This window comes from Pleurodeles waltl, chromosome 3_1 (assembly GCF_031143425.1).
Source record: "Pleurodeles waltl isolate 20211129_DDA chromosome 3_1, aPleWal1.hap1.20221129, whole genome shotgun sequence".
Taxonomy (NCBI): Eukaryota; Metazoa; Chordata; class Amphibia; order Caudata; family Salamandridae; genus Pleurodeles; species Pleurodeles waltl.
The window spans coordinates 1444384915-1444400934 of record NC_090440.1 but is presented as its reverse complement, the minus strand read 5'-3'; the positions used below and the strand labels follow the sequence as shown (position 1 = coordinate 1444400934).

At 46.4% G+C, this 16020-nt stretch overlaps 1 protein-coding gene across 1 annotated transcript in view; it reads right to left on the bottom strand.

Annotated features, from left to right (window-relative positions):
• LOC138283368 (protein EURL homolog) overlaps nt 1–16020 on the bottom strand; it is a 40535-nt gene that overhangs the window by 8107 nt on the left and 16408 nt on the right. Inside the window, exon 2 of the mRNA XM_069221351.1 lies at nt 1657–1797. Coding sequence (XP_069077452.1) covers nt 1657–1720 — 64 coding nt within the window. The 5' untranslated portion in view covers nt 1721–1797. The remainder of the gene's footprint in view (nt 1–1656; nt 1798–16020) is intronic.

The following is a 16020-nucleotide window of genomic DNA, read 5'->3' as shown; positions in this document are numbered from 1 at the left end:
TCCTTTGTGATAACTATTTCTACGTGAAGGTGGAGTCCTATTTAACTAATTTGATGTCCTTTTGCCTTCTTTCCCATGTGAAGAAATGTTTTCTTTTCTTTGTGGTAATCATGGAATACTTTAATGAATAGCGCATTCAGAAGATACCTGCAGGGTATAGGCTGGTTCCTGTATCTCATCTGTTACAGAAACTTTAAGTTTGAAGAACCCTGGGAGAAGCCATATTGTGAAGAGTCCCGAGATATAATGAGCATATGATTGTATCATCTTGGGTTTAACAGGATTGTACCATCTCATTAGAACAGTTTGTAGGTGGGGTAGTGTTAGAGTTATGTTTTTAATAGTGCGCAGATTTGAATTAAGTAGTCGGAGCTTGGTTTAAGCATAGAATGGAGCAGAATAGCAGATTTTAGAGTGCTCTCCCAAGAGAGAGAACTAACTTCTCTTTGCCTTCCATGCTGTTTCGTCCTCTCATTTATATGACTTCAATTTGATTTGAACTTCATATTATGTTATGCTTTCATATTTTGATCATAAGCAGTACTAATCTGAGTTTTGCTCTCTGTAAACCTGAAATTTAATATACCTTTAAGGTTTAAAAATTGCAATCATCGTCTACCATTCTGGTGCAACCTAAAGTGCTTCATATTTCTTAAATGCATTGTTTTGTTGGCCAAGTTCAGTTTTGAACTTTGATCCATCTGATAGAGCGTTATGGTCTTCGAAATTTGCACAAGGAAAGCACTAACATAATTCATAGCCAAATCATTTTGCTGATTTACATTGATTTAAATGCTGGGTTGTATTTCATGACAGTGAATTGATACCATGTGAATGACAGTAACCGAGGTGGACTGCCTCACAGGGAATCTCCGAATTTTCCAATGCAATGTATTCGCTTGCTACGGACATCCGTTACAACTGACCTGATTTGAAGAGCCCTGTGAAAATACTTGAAATCTAGTCCTTGTCTGTGACTCTTGTGTGGCCAGAAGTTTACAAAGAATTCCATAAGTACTTTAGTTCTGCGTTTACTGGAGTAGCCTAAAGTTCAAAATTTGCATGACCCTCTTTTTCCAAGGCGAAAAAAAGCATATAACTGTAATTGAGTAGACAGTGTTTATTTGCACATGTAACTTGTTTTTAAACTCACATGGTGTCCCTACAGAGAAACGTTTTTCCATACACCCCCCCCCCCCTTCAATTGTGATGGGATTTCTGACTTTTTCCACTCTGGAAGAGCATCTAAAGGAGCCTTTGGCAGGAGTACCTTTTTACATGATTGCAGGAGGGAAACCTACCTTAAAATTATGAAGAATACATACAATTTACCATTCGTAGGTGTTCACTACATTTTTTGCAGCGCCACCTCCTGAGCCCACAATCTTCCCTGCAAATGTCAACTTGGCAAGGGCACAGTTCTACCATCTGAGGGAGTTTCCTAATTTTTTAACGCACTCACGGATGACATTTTGAAATTTGTGAATAGTCAATTCTGTGTGAGGTAGGTGTGCAAAAACAGTTGTGAATCAGGCCTAATATCTACGCCGAGACGCTATTCCTCGATATCTCACTTGTAACCCCTCCTCTTCCCTTTGGAAAACATGTACTCAGCACTCGCGGGTGGCAAAGGAGGGTTTCAGTTGTTGCACATACTTTGTTCTCTGCTGAGTGTCATTTCTCTCTCCACTTTTGTAGTAGGTGTGGTGTCTGTTTCCATATTTGAGTTGTTGCTCAGCGCAGTCTTCCCACTAGCTCGTTGGTGAGCAGAAATCGCCTCGATATGTTTTTCAGAACCTGAAATAAATCAAAGTTTGCATTAGTGAAGGATGCGCTTTGAGATAGGTTTCGTGACCCTGCACATCATGAGCTAGGTGGCTGAGTGAGTAGGCAATTGAGTACTGTGATTGGCTGAAATGGTAAGTGTGTTAGGAAGGCGACTGAGAGACACGGACGAGAGAATTAGTGCGTAGGCGAGTAAGAACGATGACAATGTGTAGGTAAATTGAGTGGAAGGGAGAGAGACAATAAGGAGACTTGTGCAGAACTCTCTCTAGTTGCTGAACGTAGTGCTCAGACCCTTTCTCCTGCTCCAGGATGTCCAATGGATGTGACATTGAGGAGCAGAATATTGTGACACCCAGTAGTTCTCCCATGATCATGAGGCAAGAGGTGCTGAAGAGGTTCATAAAGGATGTTGGGATGCAGAGTGAGAAGTCTTGATCGAATGGGCAGGTAGGTGGCGACCTATAAGGGTGTGGTAAAGAGCTCAGTGCAGGGGACAGGGCAGCTGATAGACACCTCCATTCACCCACTCCTACTGCTCGGAAGTTAATCATGAAAGCTGTTCACTGCAGTTTTCAAATTTTTTAAAACAGGCAACGTTTCAGAAACATTTTGAAGTTGCAAGTTGGAGTGTTTTAAAACTACACAGACTATTTATTAATCATAAAAGTGAGTTTGAGGATTTGTGAAAAGGAATGATATTATCAAACCTCTTTTTGCACAATAATAACTGAAGTAACAAGATGGCAATATGTTTGCTCGATAAAAAAAAATTAAATATTTAAAAGTAATGCTATGTCAGCTTAACTAATGAGGTTTCCTTTCAGCCTTTGTATCAGTCTCCTGCCAGGCATGGGGAATAGTTGGGGGTCAGTTGTTCAGTGGTTGTGGTCCACCCTTTGCTAAACATTTTTTCTCTACCACACAGGGCACATATACGGTTGCGGCTCACTGCGCACTGAAGTGGCGGGCGGCAACCGGGGAAGGGAGAATAAACATTAAATTAAAACAAACACGTACCTGCCTTGCCATAACGCCGCCGCTTCTTCTTGCTGGTCATTGGAGGCAGGCACATACTCAAAGCCTGCCCTGTGGCTAATCCGGACGCTGCTCGGAGCAGCATTTGGATTGGCTGGGAGCCCCCAGCCAGGGCGATCCCAGGCAGACTGGGAGGCTGTGTCTGCTCTCTCCAGCCTGGCAACACAGTGGAGAAACCCCAAGATGGCCGGCAAACATACATGTGCACTCCCCCTCTGTGCTTGTCAAAGCCTGTGGCCCCGTCCCTTTACAAGAAAACGATAATCAACACAGTTTATTATCCTTTTCTTGTAAAGGTTTGCAGCTGCTAATGCTGCTGCTGCTGTCGGGGTGGCAATGCTCCTCCGCCATAGCAGAGGAGCCGCTGCTGCACATACACAAGCCCCTAGTTTTGTCAACATCTGGTTACAGACAGCTTTAGCTGTCTGTTGTTGCATAATGACGTCAATGATTATTCATACAGTGCACGTGGCATACCGCAGGTGGTTACAAGTTTAGAGTCTAGGGGCCATATGTATCAAAGTGTTTTGCGATCGCAAACTGCCCAAAGGGATTTTGGTATGTAACAAATCCAATTTGCGACTACATACCGATTCGGTATTAGGAGCGGGTGTGTCAAGGGTGTCCCTTCCTAATACCGAATCACAGAGGTATGTATGATTGTTTTGTGACCCTGAAGGCGGTAACCCATTTGCAAAAGGGAAGGATTCCCCAAGAGACCACTTCCCTTTTGTGAATGCATGCAAAAACATTTTTGAAGAGCAGGCCTACTCTTAAAAAATGAAAAGAAAACTTTTCATTTTTCATTTTTAAACGCATCCTGTTTTCCTTTAAGGAAAACTGTTAGCATCTAAAAAAAAAAAAGACTGCTTTATTGAAAAGCAATCACAGACATGGTGGTCTGCTGAGCCCCGCAGGCCACCATCCCTGTGATTGTAGCCATTCGTAATGGCTCGCAAATTGTGACCTACTTCATGAATAATAATGAGGTAGGTCCATTTGCGAGCCCTTGCGAATTGCAGTATAAAACCCCTGGAGTTTCAGACATTCCAATAGCGATTACTTAATTGTGATTCGCAAAAAAATCGTAATTAGGTAATTGCTATTGGATAAATTGATACATCTGGCCCTATGCGATTGAATTCACTTTGTGGCTTTGTCACGTGGAATAGTGAATATAACTCAAAGTCCTGAAAGTCCTGACAGAAGGCAAATACTGATCCTTCAAAACAACAAATGAGGCATGGAAATGGCTGGAAGGATGGTGGCCGGGAGCTGCTGGTCAGAAAGGAGGCTCAAGGACACCGCAGAGGGCGTAGGACTGATGGGATGCACCACAAATAGATGTTGAGGCTCAGGTAATGGGCAGAGAAACACATGCCACCTGAGGCCTATCATGACCCCAAAGGACCATTTGTTGGGACTCCAAAATCATGCAAAGATCATCAAAAACAGTATACCTGGAGCGATCGGAGGCAGGAGCCACCCTTCAGTGATGCATCAGTTGGACAGTAACTGATTCCTGTTAGCACAGCTTGAGTGTTAAGAAGCTGAGGCAGGAATCTAACAATGTTTGTTGTTACGAGGAGGCAGGCATCAGGTGCATTGGGGTGGCGGGTAGCTTCAAACTCGCACCTCTGGGAAGTAGGAAGGGGCTTTATTTAGGGGTGTGTGGAAGTTGTCCAATACAGCAGCCAGCAGACACAGAGGAGGAGGAAGGAGCGGGTCCAACACTTTAGGATATCCACTAAAATAGGATGCAGAAAAGACTGGCATTGAATACAACATCTCTTTCAGTCCTTTTATGAAATGTGAAAGAGTTAGACAGTATGGTGAATAGGGTGAAAAGAAGGATGGTATCCCAGTTCTTGTACAGGCACAACCCAGACCTCATTCTGTTCCAAGAGATGCACCTGGTGGTGAACCGGTGTAGATTCCTAAGGTAAGGACATTACCGAACCGTGTTTCACCACAGACTTCTGGGTGGGTCTGCACTGCAGCCTAGCATGCAAACCAGTCCCCCTTATGGTCACAGACAGATGGACAGAACTAAGTGGCTGCTTCACAGTGCTGCCAGGAGATTGGAATGGGGACAGACTTACAGTGGCCTCATGGTACTTGCCACCCAGACTGGAGACCGAGGGATTGGGGCAGTTGGGAGATTGGTTGACAAGGATGCAAGACTCATTAACTCTCGCAGTAGGTGAGTTTAACCTTACCATGAATGGGGACCTGAACTAAATAACCTGGGGCTCTTACGCTGGGGAAGGGGACAACAGAATGTGGTCCTTCGTTTCACCCTTGGGCCTGGGACCTAAGGCGAGATGAGCATCTAGGCACCTGCAAATACTCATACATGGCAAGAACCACTCTCCAATATGCACACACATCATCTCTGCAATGCCGTTTCAGCGTTCAGAATGAAGATATAACCTAAGGGAGTTTACAGACTGGAACACCAAAAACTTAATTACAGAGGGCACAAAGCAGTGCTTTTCAGACAATCAGTCGGTCATCTAAAAAATAGTAGTCTACAAAACAGTATTGAGGGAGCAGTCGATCTCACATACCACACGAAAAAGGAGGGCCAAAATTAAGAAGGGAAGACTCTCAAGGGCAGACTGTTGGACAGGAGGCTCAATATGTACAGACCCCAACGCCACTACTCCTACACCAGGTCCACATAGCCAGAAATGAATTCTAGTGATTAGTGGAGGAAATGACAAAGACATGCTACAGAGCATGCCAACACAGACTGTACAAAGTTGTAAACAAGGTGGAGAAACTGCGAGCAAGGCTATCGAGATGTGACAAGGGATCAATGTGGATCAGAATGTTAGAAACTGCCGGGCGTATGAAAGTCAGCAAATCAGTGGAGCTAGTCCGGATATTTGTGTTGCCCTTAGACAAGTTGTATTGGGCCCTGTGTGTGGAGAACCCAGCAGATAAAGAGAGATTCATAGTGGATATTCCCACACCAGTCATCGAGGAGGACGACAGAGCAATGCTTAATCGGGACCTGGTGGAGATGGAGTTAGGAGAAGCAATAAGACAACTTAAGAGGGGGAGACCCCATGCCTGTATGGGTTTGATCCAGAGTATTTTAAAGTTGTGGTGGAGAAACTGACAGGGCCACAATAGGACATGTTTTACAAGGCTGAAGAAAGGGAATGACTCCCACACGATCTATGATCTGCAACCGTAGTCCTTATAAACAAACAGGTTGCACCAGCAGAGCAGTGCTACTCTTACAGACCATCTATGCAGCTCTAAACAGAGGTTAAGATTCTGGTGAGAGTCTTTGCGTGCTGTCTTCTACATGTCATAGCTATATTGGTAGCCATTAATCAGTCTGGCTTTATGCTTTTATATTTGACATGCCGCAACCTTCAGCAATTATTTGGATGCCTCACTAAGAGCTACTTAATACATGAACCTGCGATCATCCTGTCTTAAAATGCTGAGAAGGCTTTTCACTCAGTAGAGTGGTCCTATCTGTTCTCCACCTTGCAGAAGAAGGGGACAGTCTTGAGTTTCTTGTCATATGTACACATACAGTAGATCGACCTGGTGGCCTATGTGAGGGCTAATAGTGCATTTTCAGACATGTCAGGTTGGAAAGTGGGACCAGACGGGCATGCCCTCTGCCCCCGCTGTTCACCCTGGCATTGGGGCCTGAATCATGCTGGACGAGAATAGATGCTAAGATCAGGGGACCCTGATTGGGAAGATGTGATTTCCTTATATGCAGAGGACATGATGTTCTATCCAACCAGTCCACAACAATGAATACATTGTGCCTTGGAAGAGATATTTGGCACATACTAAGGGATCCGGATCTATTGGCATAAATCAGTGAAGTTTCCGATCACCCAGTGGAGGCCGCTAACAGAGGGAGGAGTTCCTCTGGTTTGTGCAAAAACAGGGTTCAGGTACTCAAGGAACCATGTAATACCCAACTCAACTGAGTTCTACAGGCAGTATCTCGGGTGGATCCTAGAGGAGTACCGTAGAGATGTGGACATTGGAGAGGCATCCCTCTTTTACTACTGGGCAAGGCCACCCATTACAAAATGGTGACATTGCCCATGTTTATTTACGGGCTGCAGAACACAATGTTTGAAGTCCCTAATACCTTCTTTCGTAGGTAGACACAGTGATACGCACACTGCACTGGTATGGATGGGTCCCCAGAGTGGCACTGGTGACCCTAGAAAGGGGTAAACATGACGGAGGACTCCCGCTCCCAAAACTGCAGCTCTATTACAGATCGGTCCAATTGCAGGTGGTTAATAAATAGGCAGGAGCTGGCAGCACTAGCAAATAGGCAAACTATGGACCCAGAAGGATACGTCCATAGGTTATACAGTACATAACAACTGGTCAGATCTCTCTCCCCGTAAGATGTGGGACCTGATTTAGAATTTGGCGGATGGGGTTACTGCATCACAAACATGACGGATATCCAGTCTGCCGTACTATGATTCTATTATGTCCAATGGACAATGTAATATGACAAACAGGATATCTGTCAAGTTTGTGATGGAGTAACCTGTTTACCAAACTCGAAATCTTCCCTTAGTAATCTCAATATGGAGGGCAGCAACATGTTGGATGGGATGGGGTAGGTGGTGCTGGAAACCCCCATTGTAGGGCTACGACAAGCTGAAAGAGCTCCGATCTCTGTAGGAATGGAAACAATGTGATATAGTGCCCACTGCAAAGGTGGTGGGACGTGCGAAGCCCCCAAGGGAAGCTCACCTTCCAGGAGTTCTGGGGACAAAACAAGCTTACAAGCAACAATTCTGCTACATACATCTATGCCATGCACTCATGAGATGCAGTGCTAAAATGCAAGACATAGCGGAGGAGACACCTCTATGTAGACTGCTCGCAGCCCCACTGAGGGCACATGCAGTCTCACGGATATACAAGACATTTATAGCACACACTAACCCACCATTGGTGGTATTAAAGGAGAGATGGGAAATGGATCTGGAGATCTTAGAGCAGGGGGATGGGGTGAAGCATGCCAATACCCCCAAGAGGTGGCTATCAGGGTCGGGTTTTGCCTAGTCCAGTTCAAGATTTTCCACAGGGCATGCTTCACCAGAACTAGGTAATGACACATGGAGAAAATAGACAATAGCAGGTGTCTGAGAGGCTGTGCTCAGGCAGATACACTGCTTCGCACAATATTGGACTGTTCAAAGATATGCTCCTACTAGGTACAAGTGGAGGAATAGACCACTAAGGTGATGGGAGAAAGGGTGGCTCTGACACTAGCACTGGTCTCCCTGGGAATATTGGGTGAAACAACCTTATTGAGAAATACACTGCTATTTTGAGCATAAAGATACAAAATTACGTTATGGGACAGCTCAACAGTGCTGAGATGGGAGAACTGGATACAGAATTTGGACGGGTGCATGAGGACAGAAGAGACAGTCTACGCAGCCGATCAATGTCCACAAAAAGAGCAGAAAGTTTAGGGATCCTGGAGGGCACTCCGAGATATGGAATAATCTTCGGTAGCGGGTGAGGGTGGTTGTAGTGAGGCTGCTTCCATTGGCACATCAAATGATCCCAATGGACATCGCAGGGGCTTCGGGGGTCTTTTTTACGCCACTGGATCCAGGTTTCCATACATAACGTAATGAAGCCCCAAAATTAATCTATGCCACTTAATGTGTCTGTTTACTTCCTTTCAGACTTGGAATTCACAGAGCATTACAATTCTGATGCAGCTGACCATGTTATCTCTCAAATCTCTATGACCTCCGTACAAAACATTGGCGCATACTGTTTATGGTGGAGTGCATTGTGCTCTAATATCGGTGCAAGCTAACCACCCAAGACTGCCATGAAAAACGAATTTTAACTGGAAACACAAAAACAAGAACAGCAAAGTGAATCATTGGCATTTGACTCATATTTGCCCTACTACAAGGCAGTTGTGTATTAATATCTGTGTTTGGAAACTGGGAGCCTTATTTACGAGGTTTGGGTGCAGGGCAGCACCAAAATGATTCTTACTGTGCTGCCCTGCATCAAAAGAAAGGTGCAGGAACGCGCCGTATGTCAGAGATACGCCACATTCCTGTCCATTCTCCTCTGTGCTGGTGCACAATGGGCTGCCATGCACCAATGCGGACACCCTTGCATTATGGTGCAAGGTTGTCTGAGTTGCAGGGATGCTTGTTTTTGTGCAGCAAGGGAACCCTTCCTGCACAAAAACAATCATGATAGGAGGAAAAATTAGGAGAAATAAAGATATTTCTCCTCGTTGTATCTCCCTTACACATTCCCTGGGAAGGCATAGGCTTCTGACACATTCCCAGGTTTACAAAATCTTGTAAACCTGGGAATGTGTCAAAATCCGTGGGTGTTGCATGGGAACACCGACCGCAACACCCGTGGAACACCTCTTTGACACAAAGTAAGGCAACACAGTGACTTGAGCTGCATTGCCTTACCTCATATCTAGAAGGCCATGAAAAGACATGCAAAGTGGCTTTGTCTGGCTTTGTAAATATGGGCCTGCAGACTGTGCTGCCGGTGCATCAAAAAAAGCGATGCCCCAGCGGCACAAGCCGCTTATCAATGAGGCCCTGTTTTTCTAATTTAAACGGTGCAGGACAAAGCACTGCTTTGACTGCTGCCTTCTCCGAAAGCCGGCATGAGCACTAGTAAAAAGAAAAAAGCAGCCACCAAATGAAAAAAAGGATCAACTCTGATTTTTAGGAGATATGTAAAACAGGCAGTGAAGCAGGGTTACAGATCAGTGAAGTTAGAAATCCCAATGGGTGTTACGGTCATCGCACCAGATCAATTTCAACTTCATGGCAAGGAGCTGGGGTGGGGGAGGGCATCCCTGCTAGACATTTGTAGGGCTAAAATTTGGTCAAAACGCTTCACTTTGTGTCAAACATTAGAGACTCGACTTGAGTCATTACGCTGGATCACACTCCTCCTCGTCCCGGTCCCAGTAACCTCCCTCCCCTCCCTGGATTTGCACCTCCAAATATTGATTTACTTGATATTACAAGGAGGATGGAAGTGGAAGGGATCATGGGTATTGAAATGGGACTAAAGGAATATGGTTCCTTACAAGAACTATTTGATATACTAGTGGTTCAATAGGGAAGGGGAATAACTCAACATGAAGGAACTGGGATGAGCAGGACTCTGATTTGGGAATAACAAACAGCCCAACGAATAATACTTGTCTCTGTACTAGTGGGATCAAATACACGTTATGGGGGTCATTATGACCCTGGCAGTCACTGGTGGTCTGACCGCCACATTATGACCGTGGCAGAGCCGCCACGGTCCAACCGCAACACCACCAGGCTGCCGCCAGCCTGCAGCCTGCCAGTCCCGGTGGTTGTAATCCACCACGGCAGTGCTGCAAGCAGTGCTGCCATGGGGATTACGAGTCCCCATCCGCCTGCCTCTCCATGGTCGCATTTGAAAGGCTGGCAGGATGGGGGACTCAGGGGCCCATGGGGGCCCATGCACTCCCCATGCACTTGGCATGGGCAGTGCAGGGGCCCCCAGACACAGCCCCATCACGCATTCCACTGCCCGAATTACAGGCAGTGAAATGCGCGAAGGGTGCTGCTGCACCCACTGCACCTCCACATTGCAGCCAGCTCCATTTGGAGCTGTTTGCAAAGTTAAGGCCCTGTTCAAACCATAATAGGGCCGGCGGGATTCAGGCTGCACAGGCCACCTGATGGAGATATGGCATGTGCGGGTGGCTTCCACCGCCCGCCAATGTCTTTTAAGGGATCAAAACTTTGGAAACCTTCTACCCTTGGCACACTAAAAGAAACAAATGTGGTGTGAGTTTAATCTGTGAGAAACCTCTATTTCTCTTGATTCATCACTCCAATTCATCTAAATAACAGCAACAAGAGCAAAGATAAAAACATATAGGAACCCGTGATCTCTTTAGTGTCTTGCATGGTTTGAACTGAATATTTGTGGCTCCCTGAGGACTTTGTAACAGTGTGTGATGTATTCACTAGCATAGAATGTATGAGAGTTTGCTTTAGAATGTTGGGAGTTCACAGATGCATACGGAGGAATAAAGAGATCTGATTTACACCTCAGTGTGTGGCCTAGTCATTCAGCGTGTACAAGGCTGGTGAGGATGCTACAACTGGTGATGAGATAGGGGATAAGAAACCAGAAGAAGAAAGTTCTGACCTGGAGAGTTTACCGTGCTCCAAGCAAACTGCTTGTGCATGCTCCATGTGCCTTCGTCAAAGGTCCAAGTCGACGGTTGCCATAGGTGGAGTCAAAGCACAACTCCACCGGATGTGAAGCGTGTGAATGTAAAGAGAGCTTCACAGAAAAGTTCTCGCATTGTTGGTCAAGAAACTATAACCAAGATCCTACAAAAAGGTACAGCACTGCCACACAAAATAAAGTTATACAATATACAGAGTGGTAATGCTAAAGGAGGATTCAACCAAGGTTACAAAGCACAGTTAAAGACAATTATCAAATACCAAATAGTGCCAAAGGTGGATCAACCAGGTGTGAAGCAATACAAATTGAAGTATACAAAGAATAAAGGAAAGGACTTACTGAGCCTGAAAAAGATAGTTGCTGCATTACGGCCGAAGCGGGGACAAAGAAGAAGCACATGGGTTTTGCTAAAGGAATAGTCCATATCTCCATCGGCCAGAGCTTCGACAGAGGGCTGTTCTGCCGATGAAGCACATCAAGGATGACCTTGAGTCTGGGCCCTCAAAGGGCCAGAGCTGGGACCCAAATAGAACAGATCCTGACTTCCAGTCAAAAAGGCAAGGGAAAGCAATACTCTCAACGTCAGTAGGTTCCACGTCAGTTTACAATGCTGCCGCCTTTCTTAAACCACTACCACCATTTAACACTGCCAAAAAGCTAAATATTGGTAATAGATGGGCTGCCTGGGGAGACTTTTGATGATTTTATTGATGCACTTGAAGCGACTGATAACAGAAATATTATAAATATCTCAGAAATCTTGCTGGTGATGGTGTGAAAGAAGTCATAGAGAAAATGCCGGGAACTGACAAAGAAGTCACATATGGTCAGATTAAGAATGTGTTGAATATCAAGTTTAATCCAGTACCAAACTTTGAATATGAATGCTATGTTGTAGGAAAGTACCATCTTGCCTGGCATGTTACCCCCATTTTCACTGTATGTATGTTTGTTTTTGTGCATGTGTCACTGGGATCCTGCTATGCAGGACCCCAGTGCTCATAATGTATGCCCTGTATGTATTCCCTGTGTGGTGCCTAACTGTATCACTGAGGCTCTGCTAACCAGATCGTCAGTGTTTATGCTCTCTCTGCTTTCTAAAATTGTCACTGCAGGCTAGTGACTAATTTTACCAATTCTCATTGGCACACTGGAACACCCATATAATTCCCTTTTATATGGTACCTAGGTACCCAGGGTATTGGGGTTCCAGGAGATCCCTATGGGCTGCAGCATTTCTTTTGCCACCCATAGGGAGCTCAGACAATTCTTACACAGGACTGCCACTGCAGCCTGAGGGAAATAACGTCCACGTTATTTCACAGCCATTTTTCACTGCACATAAGTAACTTATAAGTCACCTATATGTCTAACCCTCACTTGGTGAAGGTTAGGTGCCAAGTTACTTAGTGTGTGGGCACCCTGGCACTAGCCAAGGTGCCTCCACATTGTTCAGGGCAAATTCCCCAAACTTTGTGAGTGCGGGGACTCCATAACACGCGTGCACTACACATAGGTCACTACCTATGTGTAGCGTCACAATGGTAACTCCGAACACGGCCATATAACATGTCTAAGATCATGGAATTGTCACCCCAATACCATTCTGGACCCGGGGGACAATTCCATGATCCCCCGGGTTTCGAGCACAGAACCCAGGTACTGCCAAACTGCCTTTCCGGGGTTTCCACTGCAGCTGCTGCTGCTGCCAACCCCTCAGACAGGTTTCTGCCCGCCTGGGGTCTGGGCAGCCCAGTCCCAGGAAGGCAGAACAAAGGATTTCCTATGAGAGAGGGTATTACACTCTCTACCTTTGGAAATAGGTGTGAAGGGCTGGGGAGGAGTAGCCTCCCCCAGCCTCTGGAAATGCTTTGATGTGCACAGATGGTGCCCATCTCTGCATAAGCCAGTCTAAACCAGATCAGGGATCTCCCAGCTCTGCTCTGGCGTGAAACTGGACAAAGGAAAGGGGAGTGACCACTCCCCCGACCAGTACCTCCCAGGGGAGGTGCCAAGAGCTCCTCCAGTGTGTCCCAGACCTCTGCCATCTTGGATTCAGAGGTTTTGGGGCACAATGCTCTGAGTGGCCAGTGCCAGCAGGTGACGTCAGAGACCCCTCCTGATAGGTGCTTACCTCTTTCAGTAGCCAAGCCTCCTTCCGTAGTAGCCAAACCTCCTTTTCTGGCTATTTAGGGTCTCTCCTTTGGGCTATTCCTCAGATAACGGATGCAAGAGCTCACCAGAGTTCCTCTGCACTTCCCTCTTCGACTTCTGCCAAGGATCGACCGCTGACTGCTCCAGGACGCCTGCAAAACCGCAACAAAGTAGTAAGATGACTACCAGCAACATTGTAGCGCCTCATCCTGACAGCTTTCTCTACTGTTTCCTGGTGGTGCATGTTCTGAGGGCTGTCTGCCTTCACCCTGCACTGGAAGCCAAGAAGAAATCTCCTGTGGGTCGACGGAATCTTCCCCCTGCCAATACAGGCACCAAATTACTGCATCACCGGTCTTCTGGGTCCCCTCTCATCCTGACGAGCGTGGTCCCTGGAACACAGGAGCTGGGTCCAAGTGTCTCCCACAGTCTAGTGGCCCTTCTGTCCAAATTTGGTGGAGGTAAGTCCTTGCCTCTCCACGCCAGACAGCAAACCTGTATACTGCGTGATTTGCAGCTGCTCCGGCTTCTGTGCACTTTTCCAGGACTTCCTTTGTGCACATCTTAGCCTGGGTCCCCAGCACTCCGTCCTGCATTGCCCAACTCGCTGATATGAAATCTAACGTTGTGTGACCCTCCTTTGTGACTCTGAGTTGACTGCTGTCCTCAGATCTTCTAAGTGCCTGCTTTGGTACTTCTGTGGGTGCTGCCTGCTTCTGCGGGGGCTCTATGAGTTGCTGAACGCCCCTTCTGTCTCCTCCTCTAAGGGGCGACATCCTGGTCCTTCCTGGTCCCCAGCAGCACCCACAATCCTCAACTGCAACTCTTGCAGCTAGCAAGGCTTGTTTGCAGTATTTCTGCCTGGAAATATTTCTGCAACCTTCAGCACACCATGGGACATCTTCCATCCAAAGGAGAAGTTCCTAGCCCTTTTTGTTGTTGCAGAATCTTTGGCTTCTTCCACCCAGAGGCAGCCCTTTTGCACCTTCATCCGGGGTTTAGTGGGCTCCTGCCCCCCCGGGACACTTTCGTGACTCTTGGACTTGGTCCCCTTCCTTTACAGGTCCTGAGGTCCAGGAATCCATCTTCAGTGTTTTGCTGGTGCTTGTGGTTCTTGCAGAATCCCCTATCACGACTATTGTGTCTTTCTGGGGTAGTAGGGTAACTTTACTCCTACTTTTCACAGTCTTGGGTTGGGGTATTGTGGACACCCTTAGGCCCATATTTATACTTTTTGACGCACAACTGCGCCAGCGCAGTTGTGCGTCAAAAATGTTACCGCCGGCTAACGCCATTCCAACGCGCCATGCGGGCGCCTTATTTATGGAATGACGTTAGCCGGCGCTGCGGACTGGTGTGCGTCAAAAAAAATGACCCACACCAGGCAGCGCCGGCGTATTGGAAAATGGGGGTTGTGTGTCAAAAAATGGGGAAAATCAGGTCTGAGGCAAAATTCAGGCCTCAAACCGGATTTGCAACATTTTTTTGACGCCCAACCTCCATTGACATGACTCCTGTCTTAGCAAAGACAGGAGTCATGCCCCCTTGCCCAATGGCCATGCCCAGGGGACTTATGTCCCCTGGGCATGGTCATTGGGCATAGTGGCATGTAGGGGGGCCCAAATCAGGCCCCCATATGCCACACAAAAAAACTGAAAAAAATACTTACCCGAACTTACCTTTCCTTCCCTGGAATGGGTCCCTCCATCCTTGGGTGTCCTCCTGGGGTGGGCAAGGGTGGCAGGGGGTGTCCCTGGGGGCAGGGGAGGGCACCTCTGGGCTCCTTCTGAGCCCACAGGTCCCTTAATGCCTGGCGTGACCCAGGTGTTAAAAAACGGCGCACATCAGGCTGTGCGCCGTTTTTTAAGGCCCACCCCCTCCTGTGCGTCAAAATGACATCAGAGTATAAATATGGGGCACAGGCCTTAAAGTCATTTTTTGGAAGGGAACGCCTACCTTGCATATAATTAACGCAAGGCTGGTTCCCCCTTCCAGAAAATGACGCACATGGTGGAATTTTGAGGCCCGCGGGGTCGGACGTCAAAGTATAAATATGGGGCAGGGTTTGCGCCGATTGTGCGTCAAAATTTGTGACGCACATTTGGCGCAAACCGAGTATAAATATGCCCCTTACTGTTTTCTTACAGTCCCAGCGACCCTCTACAACCTCCCATAGGCCTGGGGTCCATTTGTGACTCTCATTCCACTTTTGGAGTATATGGTTTGTGTTGCCCCTAGGCCTATGTCTACCTATTGCATCAAATTGTGATTCTACATTATTTGCACTACTTCTCTTACTGTTACATACCTGTTTTTGGTTTGTGTACATATAATTTGTATATATTACTTACCTCCTAAGTGAGGGTATCCTCTGAGATACTTTTGGCATGTTGTCACTAAAATAAAGTACCTTTATTTTTAGTAACTCTGAGTATTGTGTTTTCTTATGATATTGTGCTATATGATATAAGTGGTATAGTAGGAGCTTTGCATGTCTCCTAGTTCAGCCTAAGCTGCTTTGCCATAGCTACCTTCTATCAGCCGAAGCTGCTAGAAACACCTCTATTCTACTAATAAGGGAAAACTGGACCTGGCACAGGGTGTAAGTACCACAAGGTACCCACTATAAGCCAGGCCAGCTTCCTACATATGTTTTCAGTTGGGAACATCAAAGAACTGGCAAAACAATCGATAAACTCATGGAAAGGCTTGACATACTCATCAAGCACTGTAAATTCAATTAATTTAATCATGAAGAAGGCATGAGGCTTAGAGTGATAGATG